This window comes from Pseudopodoces humilis, chromosome 20 (genome assembly GCF_049639895.1).
Source record: "Pseudopodoces humilis isolate 2021_Gansu_Grassland_sample_001 chromosome 20, ASM4963989v1, whole genome shotgun sequence".
In the NCBI taxonomy this organism is placed as follows: domain Eukaryota; kingdom Metazoa; phylum Chordata; class Aves; order Passeriformes; family Paridae; genus Pseudopodoces; species Pseudopodoces humilis.
In genome coordinates, this window is record NC_142219.1 from 5067501 (window position 1) to 5093044 (window position 25544).

The following is a 25544-nucleotide window of genomic DNA, read 5'->3' on the forward strand; positions in this document are numbered from 1 at the left end:
AAAAGGAAATTGAGAGAAGTTCCCACCTCCTGAAGCTCAGCCCTGAATATTCTCCATCAGTTAACCCCGGAGCAGGAGGCTGTTTTGGAAGAACATAAGCCCTCATAGCATCAAACTTCTCAGCCTCCTTCGAGATGGAGGCTGAAATAAGTGTTTCAATATCCATTTAGGGTGACACTGCAACAGCTCCTTTGTCTGTGGACTGCTAACAGAAACCCCTAAGAGGACACAGCAAGCATTCACCAGGGCTCCTCCTCTGTTCCTTATTTCACAGGTGTGACACAAGAACGATCTAAAAGGAAATAACAAGGCTCAGCAACGGTGATGTGGTGACACGTGTCCAAGGCCAAGTGAGAACGCAAAGGAGTCACAGATCACACCTCCCATATCCCACCCATATTTCACCACCAAGACCAGGGAGCTCCAAGGCACCCCTGGCACTTCCCACCAAGGCTTGGCAAGGGCCCAAACCCACTGCTACCTGCCAGTGCTGGAAATAGGCAGCCAGGGATCCCCTTCCATCACCTCCAACATCATCCCCATTCCACAGCTGGAACAAAGGGATGTTTGGTTGGAAGGTCCTCACTACTCTGTCCATTTTGGTTGTGCTCTGGCCATTAGAAAACAGGGCACAACCCTGCACTAATGAACCAAAGATGACTTACATGATTTTCTTCAGGTCTTGTCATCTCCACTTCCTGCACTGCCATTAATGAGCTCTGGCAACACCTCAGAAAGGAAAGCTTAGAAGAGACATCTCCCCCATCCTCTGCCCTCTAAGCACAGCCTTACAGAGCTCACCTGAGTAGAGTTTTTAAACATTTTACAAGCAAAATATACGTGATGTTATTTGCCATAATGCTAAAACTGCTGGAGGGGGTTACAAACTGATACCGCTTCAGGCATATGACCTAGGGACTTTTGGAAATAATCAATATTAAAAGAAACCCATTATAATTTTATTTTCTAACAACTTTCTCAGTCAAAAGGATGCCATTGACCCAAACTTTCATTCCTGTATTTACCTTGGTTTTTCTGGAGAGAGATGCCTTCTGCTGTACTCTCATAGAACCTGCAGCAATCTGCAAGCAGCTCACCCAAACAGCCGAGGAAAAGGGAGTTTAAAGGACTCTGGAGTCACACACAGGAGCCCCCAAACAGGAATGTTGGCTGGCTCTGCAGGGCCAGAGCTGCCCAACAGCCACACGGCTTCGTGGTGGCCATGGAAGGGCCAAGCAGATCTCAGCACATGGGATCCAGCTGCACTGCCAATGGATTCCTGACTGCTGAACATACAATACATATTTACAGAGTCTCCTCCGTGACAGGAATTTCAAAGCCTCATGCAGAAAGTAACTCAAAGGACGTAATTAAATCAGTTAAATGGCTCAGGCAAAGAGATGCAGCTACAGACAGATTTCAACTCTCGGCACAATCACAGGCCACAGGAAATGATTAGGAGAGCAAGAACTGTAAAAGCTCCAGGACCAACCACTTGCTTTTCTTTACTTAATAAACTATAATCCATGCTTAACACTAACACAGACCAGGTGAGCCTCTGAGCACAGTGCCCCGGGATGAAGGTGAGTGTTTGGGATAAGCAGGCACCGTGCCAGCATCAGCAGAGGTGACATTACCAGGTGACAAGTAAAGCCAGTGTCAAGAGCAGAAATCAAAGACCAGCCAGTTGATTTTCATCTGCTAATGTGATGTGCAGTGAACAGTGAGCTCCTGCTGCCTTTTTGGAAGCGGGAGCTTGGGGCGGAGCGTTGCTGGAGCAGGAGGGGCTGCTCCAGCTGCTGGCAGAAGCAAAGAAGCCTGTGCACAGTGGGAGATCTGGGAGCCAAGAAATGGCCTCGTGTGCTGGAGGAGCTGTGTGAATCCAACCATTAACAGAGCTCGTGGTCAGTTTTACTGAACTAGGACAAAGCAGGAGCAGTCTATGCAGGGCTCAGGGCTTGGGGAGCTACCCTGGGGACTGCTCCCACTGCCCAGCAGCTCCAGGCAAGGTCCAGCCCCTCTGGACAAGGTCCAGTGACAGGAGGAGAAAGAGAGAAGCTGCCACAGAGAGGGGGCACAGAGACAGCAGGACAGCCCCGAGAATCCCACAGCAGCACCTGGGCAGAGCTCAGAGACATCTCCACCACCCAGCAGCAGAGAGGGGACCAGCAACCTCAGTGTACAGACAGGGCCACCATCCTGCAGTGCCTCTGAGGATGGGCTGGGGGTGGTCACCAGTGGGAATGAGGAACACCAGAAGCTTTTGCTGCCCAACCAGTCCTCAGTCTCCTGGGAGAACACCCTGGGCAAAGGGGAAGGTCTTATCTTCCATGGGCTTCCCTGCAGAGCAGGGACTGCACAGCTGCCATGAACGCTGCCTTTCTTCCTCCCTCTGGATCAAAAAGAAGTAAAACTTAAAACCCACCAACCCTGCTGGGCACAGGGTTGCCACTGACAGCAGAGAGGAATCAGCAAAGTGCAGTCCAAACCTCCCAGGGAGCCACATGTGGATGAGGGTTTCCCCAGATCACGGGCAAATTTGTACCATCACAAGGCCCAGGGCTTACCTGAATATGAATGGTATCAGTTCACTTCTTCATGCCCCCAGGAAAAAGGACTTAGTAAAAAAATCAACAAACCTGGTATGAAATATAGAGTAGCCACCATTAACATCATATTTATTGTTATTTAGTTGCTCAGTAAAACATATACAGATATGTACAATATGCAGGAATACAGAAGACTGCACTTTACATATTTAAAAAAAGAAAGAAAAGTAACACTCAATTTCATGAGCTATCGTCACAGTCTTCCAACCAAGCATTTAGGAAATGAATTTAACAAGAAAAAAAAAAAATTAAAAAAAATTACAGGATTGCCTAACACACAGCAGAGTCAAGTTTTCATATTTTACATGTGCAATAACATTTTTCAGAAGAGTTTGCTAATGCAGTACGGATTACCAGTGTTTTGAGGTTTCTTTTTTTTTCTTTTCCATGAACCAAATTTAGTACAAAGAAATAACATCCTTTTGCTTAAGGCTGTTTTAAAGCTGTAATATTCTTGGGTAGTGAATAGTGATAAAGTTGTAACTGCCGGAAATCAGAACCTGCAGTTTCATCAGTCAGAACCTATGAGCGGATGGACTCAAAGCAACAATTTTAATAGAGAATTTCTAAGACAAAATTAGACTATTTCCTCCATTAGCCTTAAGCATTAAAGAAGAAACAATTCTATAAAAATGGGTTATGCTCTTACACACCATCCCTTGAACAGCTGTGAATCCAGTAGCTGACAAAACCTTACACTGCAGCTTAACAAAAATAAATCAAATGTACCAGTTTGGATTCTATGGCCCACCCCCCCAAGTGCCCATCCCACTGCTGTGCTCACCTCATCCCTTCCACCTCCCAAAACTGGAACTTTTTGCCTTATACTGGTGGTGCCTGGAAGTCCAGTCCTCATCACAAGTTCCCAAGGGCCAGCCAGCCCCAGAGTGACCATGGAGACCACGGGAAGTGCACAACTCCCCAGATGATCCAGGTGACAGAATCTTGTGCTCATCTCCTTCCACCCTCAGACACTGTGAAAACCTTAACTAAGTAACAAGCCCAAAGCCCCTTGCTGATGCTCTAACAGCAGAGAACAAGTAACCCCAAGAGAACGTGATCTGGAGAAAATTTGCAAGAGTATTTATGTAATAAAATGAGGCCTATTCTGCCCTTTTTTGGCTAAGAGGTATTTGATCACTCCTCCAACTGAAATGCAAGGGAAATTTTGCTCAGTTTGCTACGACATTGTAACTTGCAGACTAAGCACAGGGTTTCTTTAAGGAAACACAGAGGGAACCAGGGCACAGGGCCAGGAGATGGGGGATGTCCTGGCTCCCCCGACCCAGCCCCGAGGCTGCGTGGGAGCCTCCGGCGCCGGGCCGGCCAGGGAGAATCCCCACGGCAAAAGGCAAAGCCACATTTTAGCTGTTGCTCACAATCCAAAGCAGATTGTGCATCGTACCACCGGTCTTTGGCTTCTTGTACGACTGTCCCTCATCTGGAAGCCATGCAGGATACGCAGGCAGGAGGTTTCTCTCAGGCATTTGGGGAACACGTATCTGATAAAATTCTCCCCCTGTTGACCCAACTCGGCCCCTGAAGGAAGTGAGCCTCGGGCACAGGGCTCTGCAGCAAGCAGAGGTCAGACCTCAGTGCAGCTCAGCCTTGCCACTGTTACCCCAGTCTCCCATTGCTGTCTGTGCCTCAGTTTCCCTCTCCACAAGAGTGCAACTTACCTCTTCCACCACTGGCTTTTACCTACAGCTCCCAAACATGTTCCAGTTGGAGTATTATTATTCAGAAAATGACGTAACTTCCATTCTTACTGTGTCAGGCTATGCTGACACTTCACACGTGTTAAACTCCCAGTGCACTCAGTGTAAAATTAATGGAGAAAATGGGTACAATGAAATTACTGCAGGTACCACCAGCTCTGTGACAAAGCTTGAACCTTCTGTATATGCTGTCAGTACCACATCCCCAGGTGATGAGCAGGACACGACGCCTGTCCTAGTCAGAATGTAGAGTTTCTGTTCTATCTTTGGCAAAAAGCAACAAAACCCTAAAAGAGCAGGTTTGGTTGGTCCTGGCTAACAGCTGCCTCAAGCAGAGCTCGTTCAATCAAGATCAGACAGGAGGTTCAGCAAGAGGACTGTGTGTGACTGTACGATTCAGTTAAAACTCCAGCCACTGAGCCCAGCACCCAGCCAGCCACTGCCTTAACTCCTCACTCCCTGGCAGTCCCAACCCTGCACTGCATCCACTGCCTGCAGAGCCAGAGGTGGCCAAGTGCCACAACACCCACAGCTCCATGCTGCACGGCTCAGCACCTGGAGACACAGCCCCTGGCCTCAGGACACCCTGGCCTCCTCATCTCACGGGATTCCACTGATTTTAAAGGAATTGATTACGCTCTGCATTTCCGTAAGCAAGTGATAAAGCAAGTTCCAAACAGATGAGAACAACACTCCAGGAGAGGAGTGCAAGCTGCTGAGAATGAGCCAGCAGAACTGGGTGGTGAGACCAAGCCACCACAACTCCACTCAAACGGGGATTTCTCTTTAAAATCATCTGAACTCTGTGTCCCCTGACAGGTTCCTTCCTGTGGCACAGGGTGTGCATCCCTGACCTCAGGAAGCCTGAAAAACCTGTTCTCTTCAGTGCAGCAGGAAAAACTAAAAACAAAGCACAAGGCAAGGGACTGCACTCTGAGCAGGAATGTCACCAGACTATGAACTTGGCCAAAATTTTCAGCTGTAAGTAATAGAATGCAGTACTGTACCCGTGTCACCCCAGGGTGCCCTGCTGCAGAGTGAGCCCCCCACAGCAGCACAAATGCTCTGGCATGCACAGAGCACCCATGCTCTGCTGACAGGATTTAAAATCAAACATATACTTAGGTTAGCCAGGACTTGAGGAATCACAGGCAGAGGCACCTTCCAGAAGGGGGCTGACAGTGACTACTAGGAGATACTTTACTGGGGACAGTGACATTTTATTGTAGGTGCAGGAGGAGCTCTGCACTCCTGGTTGCACACCCTGACAGAGGTACAAACCATCCCAGCTTTTTGATCCAAACCAAGTGGGTGTGCGGCAGCTCCACAGCCAGTTGCTCCAGGATGGGCAAAAATCCTCATCCTCGTGGAAGCTCCAGCTTTAATACAAAGTAAAATAATATTGAAAACCAAGATTAAAAACTATCCAAATTTATCCAAAGTCAATTCATTGACCAGACCCATAAATCAATCCATGCATGGTTAATAAGAGCACATTCAAATCACATTTCCAAACACTGCGAGTCTCTCTGAAGCCACATACGACTGAGAGTGAGGATTCCAGACCACCCTTGGCTTTTTAGGCAGAATTTCCTCTCCGTTGGTGTCTACCGAGAATATTACGTCAAAGTAATTAAAGACCCAGCACAATCATCAAAGATAAAATATAAAGCAGTCTTCAACTCTGTCCCTTCAGCGGGGACACATTTGTGAAATCATGAATAAATAACCCTAGAGAGGCCAACCTTTATTTCACAACCAAAACCAAACCCTCCAGTGCTTTTCCTGAGCTCCAGGAGCTGTGGGAGGTGAGCTGCAGGCACAGGGCAGGACGGGGCCACTCCTGGGCACAGGGACACACAAATAATGGACATTGTTACATAAAACCACTGGAAAATCAGCCCATCGTGTCAGTTGTGGGTTTATCTGGTTTGCTTCCAACTTTCATCTCAAATGAGCATTATCTAGCCCAAGCAGGAAAGTATGGCTTTCCTTTTATTGTGTGCATCCAGCAACGCTGTTCTTCAGTGCATGGCAGAAACAGGGCCTTGAACGAGTTTGGGGGATTCTGACACCAGGTTTCCCTGCCCTGGCAGATTGAGAAATGCTGCCCCTGGACACAGCCCCCTGCATCTGCACTGGGACCTGTTGTGGTAGGGTCTGGGGCACCCCTGGCAAGGGCAGGAGACACTGGACCTGCTGCAAATCAACAGCATCTTTCTGCAGTTTAAAATGGGCAAAAAATGGGCAGGGTGCAGGGGATTTTTTTTCTCCAGTATCAATAAAGTGGGAACTGCAGGAGCACCACCAGGCCCAGGCAAGCAAGATGGATTCTGGGCCTTTGGAGGACGAGATTATGACCATTAAACTTATTTAGAGAAACCTCTCCCTACCTTCCCTGCTGAGCCTGAACCAGCCCATTCATGACAGAGCTCCATCCCAGGGCTACGCCCAGGAACACAGAGGAAGGAGCATCCTGGCCTCACCAGGAGGCACAGAGCAAAACGAGGCTGAACCTTTTCAATAGCAGAGCCTCATTCTCTCAGGAAAGGGCAGGTCCATGCCTGAACATTCAACAGAGCATCAACTGCTTGGTTTGTATGAGACTGGCAAAGGCTGGGTGTCACTACGACATGATTTAATGCTGACCATTTTGCTTTCACTGGTGTTTATTCCTGAACTGCTGCTCCTCAGGATCACCATCCTAATAAGCACTGAACAAAGCAAAACAAAACCAAAAAAAAAAAAAAATTAAAAAGAAAAAAAGAAAAACAAAGCAAATGAGGAAGAAAAGGAGGAGGAGGAGGAAGAGGAGAATCTTTGTCTTATTATGACATACGTGACTTGGACACACACTGAGATGAAAAAGGAAAAGGCCTCATCTATAAATGTATGCCAAGGTTACAGAATAATGGGAAAAAGTGGTCTAGCAGGAAAATCTTAAGCAAAAGTGTGCTAACTGCAGAAGGGTTAACACTGGTAACATACTGTGGCAGAAGATTAAAAAAAAGTTGAGGTTTACTTTAAATTAACCCTTTCCAGTCCATATGCCACTAAGCAGGTACCAACCTAGAAAAATAGTCCACCTAGCAGTAGCGGCCCTTTGAAATTAAAAAAAAAAAAAAAAAAAAAAGAAAAAAAATAATTTCTTTTGTTCAAGTCAGGGCAGCCACAAAAGTCCCGAATCTGTTGGAGATGTCCGAGTGCAGGGACCTCCACGTCGGCACCGCAGTCCGGCCCTTCGCCTCGCCCACGTCGTCCGTGCAGTGGACCGAGAGGCACTGCAGGTGGGTGCCCGTCTGCGCCGCCGCCGCCGAGGTCTTGCTCGGGGGAAGGTCGTGGGCTGGAAAGGGTTCACAGAGAGAGGTTAGGAGACCCATGACAAGTAATCCCATCAACTCACAGCCTGCCAGTGTTGCCACCCCCTCTCCCCACCTGCGGTGCCCCTCCCCTACATCTCCGGCTCGGAGGATACCGTGTCACCACCACAGGTATGGATCCCCCTCCCCACCCCGAAGTGAGATCGTGTGGCTGGCTGTTCACCAGGCAAGAACACCACCTGAGAGAAAGCAGCGATATGTGTGAACACTGGGGATGGACCTGGGACCGATGAGTGTGTCCTAGACTGCAGCACAACCGGGAATTTTCCTTCCCTGCACAGCCTCTGCTGCTGGAAACAGATGCTGAAACACCTCCAAGCAGGAAGCCAGCCCCAAACCCTCCATGCTCTCATGGTCAGTCCCAGCATCAGTCTCCCTCCTCCCCTCTTTTAATGGAGCACCATGATATTTTCCTTAAAATTTCTTTCATTTTGGAACTTTGTATGATCTTTAGCTATCATTAGTTTCTGTCAACCACAGAAATTTAAGACCCTAACTGAAACATCCTAAATATCCCTAGGCCTTTTTCCTCTGGATTTTACATTTAATGCAAAGAGTAACTAAAATGTGTGGAATATGACAAAGATAAAAAGCAGCTGTGAATGTTTAACATCTCAGGACCTTTCCTCCCATCACCTTTCTCCTGTTCCACAAAGCCAAGCAGTGTGGGGGTACCACAGTTCATGGGGAAACTCACATTACTTTCACTGAACCTCCTGCTATACCAGATACAAATCCAGAACTGAACAGCTTGTTACACAATCACAGTGATACTACAAAAATAATGCTAAACTAGCACAGAAGTCTTTGGCTTAAGCTGGAAACTGCTTTTAATGCTTGATTATCACATGATGTCAGAGATACTCATAACTAAAACATTATAACACCACCACACTACCAGGAACCTGGGGACATGATGCCATAAACACTGGGAGTACACAGAGCTTCTACTCTTCTTTCCTGTCACTCCTGAGCCCTATAGCTTTGAGAAAACCACAGAAAAAAAAAAAAAACAAAACCCAGACTCCCTGAATAACCACTATCTGACCAGGTGTTCAATTTAACTTACTGTCCAGAATGCAAGTATACCTAAGACAATTTTTTATTTATAAAATATTCAAAACTCAGATGGGACTGTGCAGAAAATTGTGAACAGGAAATGTTTTCCCTTACTTGTATTTGTTCACAAGACACACAGTACCCACTGTTTTTATTCTTAGGTCTCCCTGACTGCACAGGACATGCTGGGCTCGGCACAGGAAGAGCCAGCGCCTCGAGATTAGTCCTTGTGACAGCAGCTCTCTTCCTCTCCTGCAGAGAAAGAGGAAAGAGTCCCACAGCTGAACTGCTGCCACAAGGGGCCCAGGGGTCCCAGCAGTGTTTCTACAAGGGCTGCAGGAGACCCCCACAGCCGAGGACTCCAACAGCCAAGGCAGAGGTGGCACATTCCCGTGCTGGGATCAGAGCCAGAGCTTCGCTGCACCAGCTGTGCAGGCACCCCAACACCTGGAACAGAGCTGGTCCTCAGCAATGATTACATGAACTCATGTGCCACAAACACTTGAAGAATAAAAAATTAGGCTTATTTGCTTGTAAATCAGCAAATTATTTCTCAGCCATTTGCTGTTGATAAAATTCATAAGCAAAGTACTGATAAAGAAATCAAAGCAAAATCTGTCCCACATGGATAAACAAGATTCCTTGGCTTGAGAGGAAAACCCAAGCAAAAGAGGCGAGCAGGAACTGAGCCTCAGTTTGCAAAGCCAGTACTGACTGCCACTGTCCACAAGAGCTCTGCTCACCATGGGACACCACTGTGGGAGCTCCAGCTCTCCTGTCTGTTGTTAACGAGCACAGAAAATGACGTATTCAAATCCAAAACAAAGGGAGTTCACAGCAAAGCTTGCACTGGCACAAGAATTCTCAAAGCCAATCTGGATGGAAATTTTCAGTGCAATTTACTTTTTTCCAGTATTTGTGTCTTGACAAAGGTATGATGCTTTCCAGGTAAAAACCTTTGTAGAAAAAAAATTAAAGCTGTGCTGATAAACCTGATGAGAATTATGTTCTTAAGCATGAGATATTGCCTGATGCTTGTCTAGAATAGTAACACTCTCCCAGCAGACCTGTTTCACCAGCCATCCATCCTCTCTGCCTCCTCCCTCACAGCCACAGTGTCCACGGTCCAGAGCAGTTCTGGTAGCTGAGATGGACGTGACTCGGCACATTAAAATTAGTCAGGTAATACAAGATGGTGTCACCACATCATTGCCTTGCAGCTGCCAAATTCCAGATAAATTATTGTCAGTCATGAAGTACCTCACTGAAAGCATGGAATTTTCTAACAAATTATCTTTGAACTGCACAACTGCCTCTGTTTGCAACTACTGCAAAAAATTTGTGTTATTAAAAAAGGCAGTACACTTCTAATAAGGGCCATCCTCCACACCCAAGATCTTGGGATGGTCTGGGTGGAGACTTCCCCTCCAAACCAAAGGACATGACACAGAACTCAGGACTGACAAAAGCACAACCACCCTGCACAAAGGACAGTGTGTGTCACTTGGAAACAGCAAATGCTGAAGCAGAGGTAAGAAATCAAACATCACATATAAGCTCATGTCATGTTCACATGAAAGGCATGAAACTCAAAGCAGTAAAGTGACCAAAAACCAAAAGAAGTCTGGAAAATACTCCCCCATGATGATGTTTTTCCCCACCGCTGTTGGTGATGCTGTGGTAGTCTCAAGAGCCAGCTGGCTTTTAGGTAAGAGCTTCTGACCAAGCTTTATCCAGCCAAACACATTCCAGCCATTCAGCCCAGACAAACAGTGAGAAGAGAGCACCCGGCCAGGCTCCCCAGCTTCCCTCCAGGCCCGACCCTCTGCTCTGACCTTGCACATTTAGGAAGCTGCTCTTTCGTTCTGCTCTACTTTGCAAAGGCACACAGCCTTCAAAAATAAAAGGTTGCTGTTTGTTTGTTTGTTTGCTTGTTTACACAGCATTAATGGCAGCATGGTGACTAACCCAGGAGCCTGGCCAGCAGCGTTGGAGCCTGCAGCTGGGACACAGGAAGAGAACCAGGAGTTCTGCACCACAAAAAAATTCAATATACACACTACAGACTGCTTTTCCATATCAGCTCAGGAAAAACACATTTCTCTAGTGAGGTTAGACCCTGGCATTCACCTTACTCTGCAGACACCACGTGTACCTTCAGTCTCTCCAGCTCCTCCCTTTCTCGGGAGACCCTGAGCAGTTAAGCTGCTCCATATGAAGCCTCTTTTGTCATGTACCATCCTCTTATGCATTATGAAAAAACAAACGTGTTCTCTTTACTGTGACAACCCCACCGAGCACTGTGCAAACCCAGGGGTGTCCCAGTTTTTAAAAATGAGTTCACCTGCATGGCTACCACACATTGTGTGCATCTTCTCGTCAGAGAGGAGGCTAACTGAGGGAGGGCTGGTGTAGCCAAGGCAACTGCAGATGCTACGCTGAGACACTGGGAGCTGATGCTGCTCTTCAGGTGCTGCTTATGCCATCCTTCTCATTTTTGCCAAAATCACCATCAACAAAAGGACGGAAAGCAGTGAGACACAGGAATGAGAGCACAGACACAGTCTGGTAGGGGTCTGGTTAGGAGTGGGTTCCACTCCACATTTCAGCGTTCCTGGGAGATTGAAGTGACAAACAGGAGGTGAAGATCCCTAGAATGGCTCCTTGCCCCAGGGCTCATCCCTTACACTTCTTCACCGCTCTGACAATCCTCAGCCGCCCGCGCTGCCCAGGGTCCGGCTGCCCGGCACAGCACGGCCCCGCCGCCGCCCTCGATGGCCAGCCAAGCGTGAAGGCCCTGGATTGCTACTGATCTTGTTAAGGCTGAATCTGAAGATTCGGCCAATAACACTATATTCCCTGACCAGAGATCTGTTTCCCCTCTACCATCTGATAACCACTCTTAAAGGAAGCGTTAATGGGCTTCGGTTCACTCCGTGCCCGTTAAGCAGAGGCCAAGCTACCATAAGAGGGAATAGATTTGAGTAATGATCCCTTATGAGGCAGCAAACCTACATATAGTGTTTAAAATTATTCCCTTAGGACAAGATGTTTTTCACCAAATCTCCCACATGACAGTTTGACATATTGGTTCAGGCACATAGCTCTGCATTTGTACACAGCACAGAAGCATCTCTTTTCAGTTTTTGAGAAAAATAAGGTCTGAAAACATTTCATGTTTCCCTGGACACTGGACCTAGTCTCCATAGATTAATTTATTCCTGAAATTGTATTTTTAAACACTCCCAAAATTTTATTTTTAAACACAACTAGTTCATTTGTGTTGATAAACAAATGAGCAATCTCCTTCCTCACCTCTGCAGCACTGACAAAGTCCTTGGCAAAAGCATTTTCTTGACCCTGGAATACAAGAAGGCAATGGCTTGCGTTTGTTCCTAGACACAAACGCGGCACCTGCCACCTGCTTACACCATAAACCTGCACAGCTCTCAGGTGCCTTCACCCCTGACAACCTGTGCCTGCTTTGGGCTGGATGTGTCTGCTGTTCCCAACACTTGGAGGGCACAGACTGCCTGTGGGCCCACACTGGCAGCAGCCAGCTCTGCTAGCACTAGAGGAAAAGCCCCAACTACCCATTACTAGAACATTCCTCTTAATTTTATTTTATTTCTTCATTTATTCTGTGTGATCCATGCCCGTAAAACACTTAAAGGTGCTGCTGTCCCCTGCTGCTCTCTGCTCTGTATGCACAGACTTGGTGTAGGTGGTTAAGGTGAACAGCTGATGCCAAGGACTCGTCACAACGAGCTCACTGGAAATGGGGACAGGTGACTCTGCAGAGCCATCCCACCTCCGTGGTATTGGCCACATTTCACTTCATGACATTTCAAGAGGCCATTTGGCTTGGTCAGCCCCTCAATTTATTGTCAAGGCCCAGCCAGCTGAGCGCTCTCTGAGAGCCTATCTCAGAAAGGAGGGAAGACTCTTCATCAAACACGCGTGCATGGTGCTGAGCACCGTCCCACAGCACTCGTATATCGCGCAAACCAGGATTAAAGCTCCGACTTTGCTGCAATACTGACAAGACTCACTCCAAGGCATGGCACACCCAGGCTAACACACATTCTGTTCACCCTTAATGCTGCTTGCTGCCCACCCCTTCATCAGCCCATCAGCTCTGGCGGCATCCTCTGGTCCTCACAGGCCCTTCCTCCACAGACAGCTTGATTAATTGGAGGTGCCTGAGGCTCTAAAGGGGGCGTGTATCAGCCCATGCTGCAGAGATGTTTATTTTGTTTTCAGTGGTCTCCAAACTGGCATGGGGCTCCATCAGAGCACGCTGCTTGCACAGAATTCAGATAACAGGAGACACATAGTGCTTGCTGCAAATACATATTTTTCTTTTTTCTCCCTTGACCTCTTTTCCTGCTCCTGTTTTCACCAGGAGCAATGGAAGGATGTGCACGCCACGACAGGGAGGCTGCCCAAACCCACGGCAGCGTTAAGAGTTTGCTGTCAAGCTGTAGGGTTACAGTCAGACTGTGAGCCACATGCTTGCAGAACAAAACAGAAGAAACTGGTGAAAAAAAACATGAAGTAGGAAAAATGCTAACCCTATCAGTGGAAAAGGCGGCACTCATCTTACATGCAGCATGACCTTGAAGACACAGGGTGAAGGATGTGTGGATGAGGACAATGACATTGCTGTTCTAAAATCCACATTCTCCCCACTGTGCCAGGAGGAGACAAGAGATGGGGAACACATTGCTCCCCACCTTACTGACACTGCCCAGCAGGAGAGCAACATGCCACCATGGGTTCACAGGCAAGTGTGAAACTGCCTAGACCTACTTATTTCTCTGGAGGCTACTGTTAAATCCCTGTTTTCCAGCTCTGTGACTCTCCAAGAAGAAGGAAAGCTCTGTATCCCTGGAGAAGCCAGAAGGTCTGGGACAGCACCAGCTCCTGTACCTTGCTAGATGGCCACAGGGACAACGGACTGTTTCTAACTCATATCCTTCCTCTCTTTTGGCTACCTTCAGTTCCTCTTTTCAGTTTAACACACTGACTCTCAGGCTGGCTTCCCTGCAAAACACAAACCGCAGAAAGGGGTCCTGCCTACCCCCCTGGTGAAGTGGCTGATGTTGGGGTTGGGTTCTCACAGAACAAAAGACCATTCTGGCAAACCAGGTCCCACCCCAGCTGCAGTGCTGCTGTCTGCCAGTCTGGTCTGCCTACCCCACACAGGTGAACCACTGCTTGTCTGTGACAGCCACAGAAAGCTGAGCTTCCAGCCAGAGCCCAACCCAACCGCACAGCTCCAAAGCGCTGGTCAGCTCCTGGTGCCATCACCAACACTGTGCTCTCCTCAGCCCTGCATGGTGTGAGAACTGCCCCTGCCCAAACAAGGAAAACTTGCATTAAAAATCAAACCAAGCCAACTGTTACTTGCCAACAACAGGCAAACAGTGTCTGGAAACTTCCAAGAGAAAATAAATATTAAGTCCAGCAACTGCAGCCCATTCCAGCACTGCCGACTCAACACGCACAACATCCATATGCTGCCGTCCAACACCAGTGAAGCCTCGGGGAGCTCCAATTTATTCTCCAGGGTCTGTTGTTCTTCCCCCTCAAATAACCTGAGCACTTCTGCTCATCCCTGAAAGGAGAGAACTGCCTAAGCCCCACCCACCAGCTCCATCACACGAACACTCAGACCTGGCATTGGGAAGAGGCTACCTCCAGCCTCTCCCACATAACCCCTCCTTCCAAAGGGCTGTGGGCTGTCTCAGACATGTCCCTGCCTCTGAATCCAGCCCCCAGCGTGAGAAGACCACCTCCATGGCAGGAAAGAATATTGGCTGACTGATCCTGTGTTTTCCATGCTGCTGGCATACATCACCTGCTTGCACTAGCTAAATGCTCTGAGCCTGTTTTCACCAAGAATGACAAATGACACATCCATGATGAGTAAGGAAATGCTGGGTTTTGCTTTCAAATTTATTTCATATGTACGCAAACTATCACATGACAGTTTTACACACAGCTCCTGCCTATGCAAAACCCATCTCTTGACTGCCAGAGTGCACAAGCAAACAAAAGGTTTTCAATAAAATCCAAAGTGGAATTTTCTGATTGCACAAAAGTTACATGAAATTGTTCAGTAAGTCCTCACTTAAATAAAACCAGTTCTGGACACTGTCTAGTATTATTTCAGGACAGGCCAAAACTGAAAAAAGATGCTACTTAAATGTTGTGCATTAAATCACCACCTGGACATTTCACACAGAGCAGACCTCCAAAAATAAGATAAAATGCCCACTTCCACTAGAAAGGGGTGTACCAATGGATTTGGTAAAGGCAGTGAATAGTTCACGATTATGCACAGAGCAAACAGCAAGGGAAACACATAAATTCCAGTGTCCCATCAGATTTGTGCAAGAGTTTTGACAAAATTGTGGGGGGGAAAATAGATATTATAGTAATAAGTAGGATATTTAAGCCCTGTAGATCATACATGGAAAACTATGTTCCTTAAGTGAAAACAGAATTAAAGATGAAGATTCCCTTCAAAGAACTTTTTTTGTAGTCATTTAGTTTCAGGATGCAAATTAAATGAGCACTTGTTAGCCAAGCAAAAAAGGGGAATTAGCTCTGAAATATCATCAGTCTCTTGTAAGGCTCAGATACACTTGGCCAAAGACCTTTAGGTGTTTTGTTGCCTTGTTCCCCAGGAGCTCCCCAAAGAGCTGTGCTCTCACATCCCAAAGCAAGATCTGCATCCAGCCTGGCTGCCAGGGCTGGGACAGGGATCTGCTTGCTCCCTCTGTCTCCTCCCTGGCTCTGCCCACAGCTCCCAGAGGTGCCTCTGCCCCATCTATAACTCACAATTACGAGAGACCGTAACACGAAACTGCCACAGGCAAAGTCAATCTCTCCCAGGGGCCTCACACATCTGAGGCTCCTGCACACCAAGAAACGGTGATCATGTGCAGTAATGCTTGGGGTTAAACCACACAAGTTCAAGGATATTCCTGAAAACACAGTGGGAGTTTACCAAAGGCTAACATTTAGTGAGAAGAACCAGCATCAAGGCTCATTAGCTCTTTTATGCCATTTATTTATAGCCTACCTTGAAACACATCCCATTTCTCTTTAGGACACCTCCAGCTGAAGTTTGGTATCTCAGGGGTCAATGAGGAGACTTTGGGAAACAGTGTTCATGAAAACAAAAGGTGTTCAAGCAACTTTGCCACTCACAGATCAAGAGAAAAGGGACACCAGAGACCCCAGGTCCAAGCTGGCATGTGCAGAGACACAGTTCATAGATGGACACAGCAGGCTGAACCCGGCACCTGGTCTAGTGGAAGGTGTGTCCCTGCCCATAGCAGGGGTGTGGAACAAGGTGAGTTTTAAGGTCTGGGAAGCTATGGGGCACTCCTTAACCTGCTCTGTGCTCAGCAGCACCGACTGCTTGACACTTGACACTCAGAAACAGGGGGTTCCAAATCACTGCTTAAAAGTCCCTTGCAAGTAACTCACAGGCAAATTCTGACAAATCGGCGAGAAATAACTATAAAGAGCAGAATTATCAGGAGGCCTGAGCTTCTTAAAGAAAGGTGAAAATCTCTTTCTGATAAACATTTAAGTGCTGGCAAAACAGACTGAGAGCTGATACTATCAACCCAGCACTTCCTGGGCAAATTCTTGCTAGATCTCTTCTGCTGTAGAAAAATCCCAAATTCTGGTACACCCCAAATTTTGACTACAAAGAGATAGAAATGTTGTCATATAATGTATTTGGCATATTCAGAAACATCCCCTAAAGGAGCAATAAGATGTGGTGATTGAGCTAGGGCCCAGAAGTCTGATGGAAGAACAGGGTTTGATTGAACAGCATGTTTAAAAATTAAATCTATCTGAAGGAAAAGAAAAAAAATCATCAGAAGAAATGCATGACCATATGAGGAGCAATGGCAGTGAGAAAAATTCAGCACTGAAGAAACCACACAAAGAAACCTGGCATTCTTAGGTGCAGCTGTAAGTGCCACTATTAGGATAAGAAAAATATAAGCTCATCTTTTACTTCCAATTGTCACATCACTGTGGAGAGTCTTCATGAAATTCTCAGAATAGCAACGAATCAGGAGCAAACAGCTGTTCAAGCAGGAAAGTCACAGGTAGACAGACTTTCCTTGCTTCAACAAAAAATTAACTCTAAAGTTTCACAGGCCAGTAAATCAATAAAATGTGCCTGTACAGCACAGGACAAACAGTCTCATCTTCCAGCCCAAAGCTGATATATAGGGCTGTGTTCTCCTTCCGGCCATATGCTCACGTGATTTATGACCCACAACAATTTCAATACTCCTGGAAAATGGAAGAACAACAGACAATTAGTTCATCCCACTGCACTGGGGATTGTGTGGGCTCTGCCGTGAAGTACTTCCCCAGGGAGTAGGGGCCAGAAGCCCCAGCTGCCCCTGTCGGGGCAGGGGAGGGATACGGGGCTGAGCAGCACCCAAGCACTGGCACAAGGTGCACAGCACACCCCCAAGACTTCTCTGCATGAAGCAGCCCACAGGAACTCCAAGAGAGATGCAGAGGGACTTCTAACCAGGGCCTGGAGTGACAAGGCAGAATGTACTCCCTCTGAGAGAGGGCAGGATTAGATTGGATATTGGGATGAAATTATTTACTCAGAGTACTGGAGCACTGGAGCAGGTTGCCCAGAGTTGTGCCTGACTTATCCCTGCAAGTGCTCAAGGCCAGGCTGGATGGAGCTTGGAGCAACCTATTGAAAGGTGTCCCTGCCCACAGCTGGAATGAAATGACCCTTCCAAACCGATTTTCTGATTCTCTTCTGTGATTCATTCCTATCCCATTTGTAACTATGGCTGTTTGTGACAACTGCTGTTAACGTGGTCTAGATCTGGTCAGTGCAGAAGGACAGACCATCCCACTAGCAGGGTGTAAGTACCTTGTAAACTCTACCTGCAGCTGTCCCAGGCAGGGCACTGCCTGCAATGCAAACACTGTCAAACCAGGCAGGATTCAGCCCTGCAGCACCTGCTTCACTGCCACAACACAAATACAAAGGCATCACCAAACAAACAAACAAAATCCTCCACCCCACCCTGAATTAGGCTTTTCCCCTGCGCAGGTGGGGTGAAGTGCAAGTTCAACAGCTTGAATCACACAGCCATAACTTCACCCAACCCCAGCCATTATGGCATCATCAGCTGGGGCTGATGCACTTGTGAACCACCACAGAGCACACTGCTGAGAGCCTGTGAGACACCAAGTCTACTGGCATAACATCAGAACTGGTTTTTCTGAAGCCATGGGTATCCAGACTGGTCTTCAGCTAACTTCTGAGTGACAAATCCAAGCCACATGTCTACTCAAAGGCACATCTCTGAACAGCAGCATCGTGCCCTCCATGGATGAACATTTTGTCCACCGGGAAAAATGCCAAATAACTCAGGTATCCATACTGCAATGAATTCTGTTATCTGCCATCCTCCTCAGGTCTGGATCCACACAGCTTCATCCCTCAGCAACAGCGCTGCCAAGGCAGATGGGTCAGCAAGGCTTCAACAAGAGGGTGAGCAAAATGGCAGCAGGACTGTTAAGGATACAGGGGTAGTCTGAGCTCAGTGTCTTAAGGTACCCTTGCCTCCCTTCCTGCAGGTCTTAAGCAGAAGGCAGCCATGCTGAAGGAGTTAATCTTGCCTGGAACAACCTATCTCCGGTTTCTCAGAAACTCCAAGGCTGCAGAGCTGGGCTTTCTGCTCCCTGCCTGCTCCTGCCTGCCCTGCCTGCAGCCTGACCCCTGACATTTCCACTCTGCTTCTCCCTGGCATGGAAAACTTAACCATACACAAACAAACAGGTTGGGAGGACAGATAAATGGAACAGAGGAGGAGAAAGGGAAGATTGCTCAGATTCCTCGTCAAGGTCCTGATTAAATAACAGCAACACCACCAGACGTGGGTGAGGGGCTGGCATTTATCAGTAAACCCTGAAGTCTACAGCGAGACATCTCTGTTTAATTAATCCTGAAAGGGTCCCTTCCCCCTTCTACTTCCCAGGGAGGTTTTGAGGACCTGCAAGTTTAAAGACACAGTGAATCCTTTTTAGCCCTTTCCTTACAAAACACAAGGGCAAACCCACAGTCAGGATTTACTAATTCTGTGGCAAAGGTTTCCATTGCATGGACACATGGAGGCAACCCCCACTGAGGGGGCATCTTGGATTTAGTCATATCGAACCCTCCAAAGCAATACCCCAAGCCTGCACACACGTAATCACAACCAGGCATGGATTTGCAGATCTCACCTGGACTCTTCTGCCATTTTTACACAACACCCATTTCCCAAAGGATAAATCTCTTCAGTGCCTGATGCAGTTCTACTGTCACCCATTTTAGGACAGTTTTCCCATGGTTGCATCAACATCACCCAGCAATGGAAGAGACTGCACATACACATAAAGCAAGACAACTGCAAATACTCTTGCCTCTGGGCTTTCCCTTAGCTTGAGGACGCTCAGGAGGCTTTTCTAAAGTACCTTCCATTTCAGGAGGTCCCCTGCCCTTTGATCCAAGGTGAATACTGTACTAGTGAAGCACACCACAGTTCAAGCCATGATCCACAAAGGGCCACAAAGCTGGCAAGTCCCTCCACACCACAGCAGTAGTGCGAGAGGACCTCTGCTTCCAGGGTGCCTTCATCCCACCACAGTGCTCAGAGAGCTGTAAGGTCTCTGAGGATTGTAACAGCAATGGAAACGCTGGACTCCAGAGAGTGAACAGACCACCAAATCCCAAAACAGCTTCCAACAGAAGACGCCTCAGCGAGCACTTCCCAAGGCTCAACATCAGTCCTCAACAGGGAGCAGGGCAGGGAGGATCTGGTAGCAGTGCTCAGGGCCCCAGGTCAGCCACAGCAACCACCATTCACCCAACCATCCATCCAAGCAACCATCCAACCGATGGCAGATTTACAGAGATCAATTCCTTTTGTGTGGTATAACTTGCAAAAAGAGAAAATTAAAAAGTAGCAGAAAATCTCTGTAATAATGACTTCTGGTCCAATTGGAAGCAAAGGAAGGGGTGGGGGGAAAGAGAAAATTTAAAAGTCTAAGTTCAAATTGTAAAATAAATCTGTAATTCACATCAGCTTTATAAAATTCCCAGGAAAATACAAAGTCAAAACCAGTTATTTTCTTGAGGATCTATATTCTTAAATACCTGGTTTCAACGTTATCTCTTTTTAAAGAAGTACTGGGATGGGGGATGAACTGTGAGGAACTGAAAAATGTCTCTGCCTACCCAAAAAAAAAAATCATTATGCAATGACAAGAGACAATCCAGTCTATAATCAAAGACAGAATCCTGACATGTTCAAAGAGAAAATTATTGTAACAACAGTGACTTTGAAGATGAGAAGGGTTTTTTTGACTGAAGCCATGGCCATCAAGATTTTTACTGTAGCAGCCAATATCTAAATGCATCACTCAGCATGCTGAGTGCCTGCAGGTACACTGAGCACCAATAGCAAAAAATCATGAAGAAATTAAACAGTGACACCTAAGAAATCCCTACCTAAAGTGGAACCAGGCAATGCTCTCTGAGTGTGAACCACTCACACCAGGGAGCACACACTCCTACTGATGAGCATGCTTGTGTCAGGGAGTGAAGTTTTACAGGAAAAGTCAAGAGCCAGTGTCCTGTTAATATAAAACTTGAAAGTAACAAGGCACTACATAAAAATACTTAAATTTTTGACGTTTGCTTCTAGGGAATTGCATATTTGGCTGTAAAAGTCATGATCTGCACTCTCCACTGAACTAGTGTGATTCACAGAAAATGAATCACAAAAGGCAAGTTAGGTGACTAAAAAAACAGCTGTTCTGTAACGCACCTAACAAGCAAGTATTGGATTTGCTGCTGTTTGATTGGGAGACTATCAGAAGATGACTATAAATATCCCCTTCAGAAACAGAATCTGGATTAAGCTCAGTGTTAGCTGGGTGTAAGTCAGACAGACTGCCTCACAACTCTCCTGTATTTCACCTTTTAGGGGAAAGCCCAAGCACAGTCCCCCTGAAAGGAAATTTGTCACAAAAATGACGCAAAAGCTGTGCAGCATCACTACCATCAAAATTTGTATTTTTAACATGGAGACTTTGAATTGTATCAATCCTGTCTGTGTCTCCATCACCATGAGCATTGCTTATATGTGGGAACCATTTTATTTAAACTATGAAACCACCAAACAATTTATTTAATAAAAGCATTTCCTCCACTGTAACTCAGCAGTGAAAAGCTGTTTAAAGCAGAGTCTATCAAGCACTACTTCTTCCACACACTTCTGTTCTCACCATTACATTAAAAACCTTTCACCAAAAATGAAACCATTAAAAAGCATGAATATATGTTTTGGTTTTCTCTTAGCTGGAACTGGCAAGTCTTCCTGGGGGCATCTCCACTTCAGTTTCACAGCTACCACAGAGGATTCTTTCTTTCATTAGACATCCATGTATCTTCTGCAGAAAAGGAACATATTGAAACTGATGGCTGCGTGGTTTTGCTGATGTTGTTCCAGGCCACACCAAACTTGGGCTCACCACCTGTGCCCCAGGTATGCAGCAATGAACCAACACAAGCCAAGGCCACAGTGGGCTTGGCCCTTCTCCCTTTTGGGGTATTTCTGGCAGAAATGCCCTGGTAAGTGCCATGTTCATGTCCCCACTGCGTGGTGGCCGCAGGCCAAGTAGTGGACCCATGAAAGCGCAGCTGGCGCGCACAGTGACAGCCCAAATCCAGCTGTGACAGCAGAGCAAGGAGCACACCCTGGGATGGGACAGAGTCAGACTGAGACATGCACCTCAGAACCCAACATCTGTTTTCCATGGAGTGCCCAGACAGCCCATGGCAGTCAATCCCATGATATTTTAAAGCGAGGAGCACTGAAGATAAAGACAGATCAATTTTGCTCTACAATTTTAAATGAAACTCTCCTGTTTTGGAAAGAATTTCATTAAGGTGAAAATATAATACAGAAGTACCCATTTAGGAAGAATGTGCTATTAATTCTTAGCAGTGTATGTGGAAAGGAAAATTGCATTTTTATCTAAATGGTTTTTTCTGCATAACCCATTTTCAGTATTCTTTTACAGCTCAGTAGTGGGAACTTTACACATTTCAATTCGGGCCAGACCACTGTGGAAGGCAGCCTTCAGGAACGTGTCAAATATAACCCCTTAAAACGTATTCCAAGGGAAGCTCCACAAACTGGAGCTCTTAAAATCCTTTAAACACCTTAAAGGATGGTTGGAAAAGGAAAGGAAAAAACCCTCTGTCTTAAAGATGTAAGCCAAATTTTTGAGGGGGAGAGAAAAAAGGATGTGGTTTAGGGTGTTTTTTTTCCCTAAGGGCCAAGAAGTGTTTCGGTCTTCCCTCTCTTCTTCCTTACTTGAAGCATAAACACCTCCTCTTTGATGCAGTTTCCAGTCCCAAATGCACACAAAGAGCAGAATGGGGCCATGTTATCACTCTGAAAAAATGGACATTCTGAGCTATACCATGTATTAGTACGTACAACCAAAACAAGCGTATGCTATGAAAAACTCATTTTATCAGCATAAACAAATGCTCATTTCTCACTTCAGTTTCATACCATTTGAAACTGAATATAATCCAAACAATAATTCCAAACAACTGATGCTGGGATCCAAGTTTCCCTGACATACTGCCATCACACAGCAAGAACAACATCAAGTAAAAGTAAAAGCAGATTCAGAACTGACTGCTTCAAGTTTTACCCCATTTGCCTAATCTAGTACAAAGAAAAGCAAACATAAAATTCAAAGTTTTTAAAATTCTTCATTTCATCATCAAGGATCTCAGATTCAAGCGAACCCACACTGCAACAGCACAGTGACCCTGTGTTTAACAAACAAAGCCACTGACTTTCCAAGCACCGCAGCAGGGCTCACTGAAGAAGCTGAAGCTCTGTGTTTTCTAAGCATTGTTCATTTGACATTCTTCACCTCTTTTATTTTTTTTTTCCCTGCGTTGGCTTTTATTAGCTTCCTTCAGAAAATTAGTATAACAAAAAATTTTATCTTTCAAAACAGACATTTAAAAGTGCAGCAGTTATGGAAATACAATTGGACAATGAACAGTTTTTATTCCCTCTACCTCGCCACACTCCGCACGGCAAAGCAGTAATTACAGGAATCTACTTCTGGTTTAAGCTCTACAGTAAGCTCTTTCCAAATTTAAGGCCAGCAACCAACCCTTCATTATGCTTAATAGGTAGACATAAAACGTAATTGTATCACAATCTCCCAACGCACGTTCCCAGCTCCAAGGCTCACACGTGTCTGGCTCAAAGAAGAGATTTTTTTATCTGTTCTTTTCCGTTAGAGAAACACCACTGGCATCAGCCACTCCAGGAAACTACACAAAACACTAGAGGATCTGGATAATTATTTGGAGGAAGACTTCACAGTGTTGTTAGAACCTGACATTTCCAAAGTGGTGTTTGTCGAACGGCAGCAGCTGGACTCCTGTGCCCCTGCACCAGTCAGGACCGTGGTCACCTGCCCCGGGGGCCCGGAGCACCGGGAGCAGCAAACTCCCTTCTGCCTTTCCCATTCACACCTCAGCTAAGTAGCATCAGGACATAGAACACAAACTGGATTTATCTACAGGACACACCACTTTGTCTGTATGTCTTGTAACATACAACATGACTATGATGCACAGAGTTTAAAAGCAAAGCTCACCCAAATTACCAGGGCTGTCCTTGAGCTTCCCCCAACATTGCCCCGTTCCCCTGCACATTTTCCAGCCATCACCCTCACACCCACCCTGCCCACAGCACAAAGAATTGGCAAATGACAGGATGAAACGTCCATAATAATAAAGAAAATAATAATAATAATAATAATAATAATAATAATAATAATAATAATAATAATAATAGTAGCAGTAGTAATCCAGAATGAAGCCATGTTTTGTTATTCTCCCTTTTTCATGATCTGCCTCTTTCAAAGTAGTTCATATGAGATTTGAATTGTACTTGGGACAAGCCCTTGTTTTCCCTCTGCCTCTAGAATCATGGCATGGTAGGGAGAGCACAGGGACCTGGGCTGCGTGTGGTTTCTCCCAGCACAAAAAGAACAGCACATGCCTATATTTAGAATTTAGAGGTAGAGAAGGGAACTATAGCATCCAGGGAAAAAAGAAATAAATCTTAGTGATTTTATCTTAAAAAAAGCGTTTGTGTTTTTGGTTTGTTTAAATCAAAAATGTGCTGCAAGCCTTTGACCCTATATCCAGCAACAATAAAATCTGTTCTATCATAAAATACCAGCTGCTTTGCACTTTGAATAATAATACTATTTTTAAAGGGTTTCAGAATTATTGTCTCATAGATTGTGGTAGCTTTTATTACATTTACTGGGGAACTCCTTTTTTCTTTTGTAGAATACAATCAATAGGCCCATTTATTATCTTCTTGCTTTTAAAACTGTATTTGGTCTGAAATTTTGGATTGCTCTTCAGACTAGGCAAAAAAAAATATTTTTCAGCCTAATATTTGGCACCAATAAAAATTAAAACAATAGAGTCAGATCAAAAATATCTGTAACATTAGATGCAAACAGTTACCTGGCTACCTGGCAGGTCCTTATCAGCTCAGTAGCACTCCAGGAATACGTCACACCAGGTGGTTGTGATCTACTGGGCAGCTCAGGCCTGGGGTCTGGGTCCTCCTCTCCCATCACCCAGGGGAGCAGGGAGGAAAAGCCCTCCCTTGGTGATGCTTCCAAGCCCAGGCATTTGGAGGAGGTGAAAACTCACCTCGCACAAAACTACTTCTGCAACATCGAGGTCCCTTTTCCTGTAGCTAAGACTGACAAACTTATTTAGAAATTCACTCATACACGGATCATTAGTGCTGTAACTGGGATCTGGATTTATTTTTTTCCACGAGAGGAGAAATGCTGCCCCGGAGAGGGCAGTGCAGCCGCGCCATCCTCACCGAAGAAGGAAAATCCACGCAGAAATGAGATCACCAGGTGGGACGAGATGCTCTCAGCCTTTCACTCCCTGCCCACACGTGCTTCCCAACCACCTCACGCCCACCCAACAGCACTCAGAGCTGGCATGCCAGCCTTTGTTGGGTACCCAAGTGCTCTCCAGTTCCACTGTGTGCCTCACCAGCATCCTCTGCCCAAGTCCTGGTGGTACCGCACCGTGTTCCGGTGGTGAACCGGCAGCTGCCCAGCCCAACGACGCCTGGTTTATCTCATTTGGACAGTAAATCTTTAGCAATGGGAACATCTCCCAGGTTTCTAAAGCACCGTGGCAATTTATGGTGCAATAAATATGATCTTAAATAAAAATAATCCTAGAGTGGGACCTGAATATGGACTCTGCCGCGCTCTAAATCACACGTAGACCCCAATTTCTGTAAGTAGGACGGCGATGCCTTGACTGACCGAGCCATCCAGCCGGGAGCGGGAGCGCTGTGCAGACACTCCCTCCCCACCCATTTCCACTCACAGCCTCACCTCCAACAGTGCATGGGAGGAAAGGCTCAGCCCCATTCCCCAGGGACTGGCACTGCTTGCAAGGATGCGCAGCTGTGCCTTATACCAACAGCATCCCCTGCCTCTTCCGACTGCTCTCACCTGAGACCAAAAGGCTTTTAAAGGCCATTATAGAGGAATATTATACCCACCCACTCCCTCCACCCCCCAAAAAAAAAATAGCAGAAGATTTTTCTAGGAAAGAGATC

The 25544-nt window shown here is 46.3% G+C and overlaps 1 protein-coding gene across 1 annotated transcript in view; it reads right to left on the reverse strand.

The window, feature by feature from the left end:
• Nucleotides 1–2652: 2652 nt before the first annotated feature.
• Nucleotides 2653–25544, reverse strand: part of MN1 (MN1 proto-oncogene, transcriptional regulator) — a 34251-nt gene continuing 11359 nt past the window's right edge. Inside the window, exon 2 of the mRNA XM_005524584.3 lies at nucleotides 2653–7670. Coding sequence (XP_005524641.2) covers nucleotides 7483–7670 — 188 coding nt within the window. The 3' untranslated portion in view covers nucleotides 2653–7482. The remainder of the gene's footprint in view (nucleotides 7671–25544) is intronic.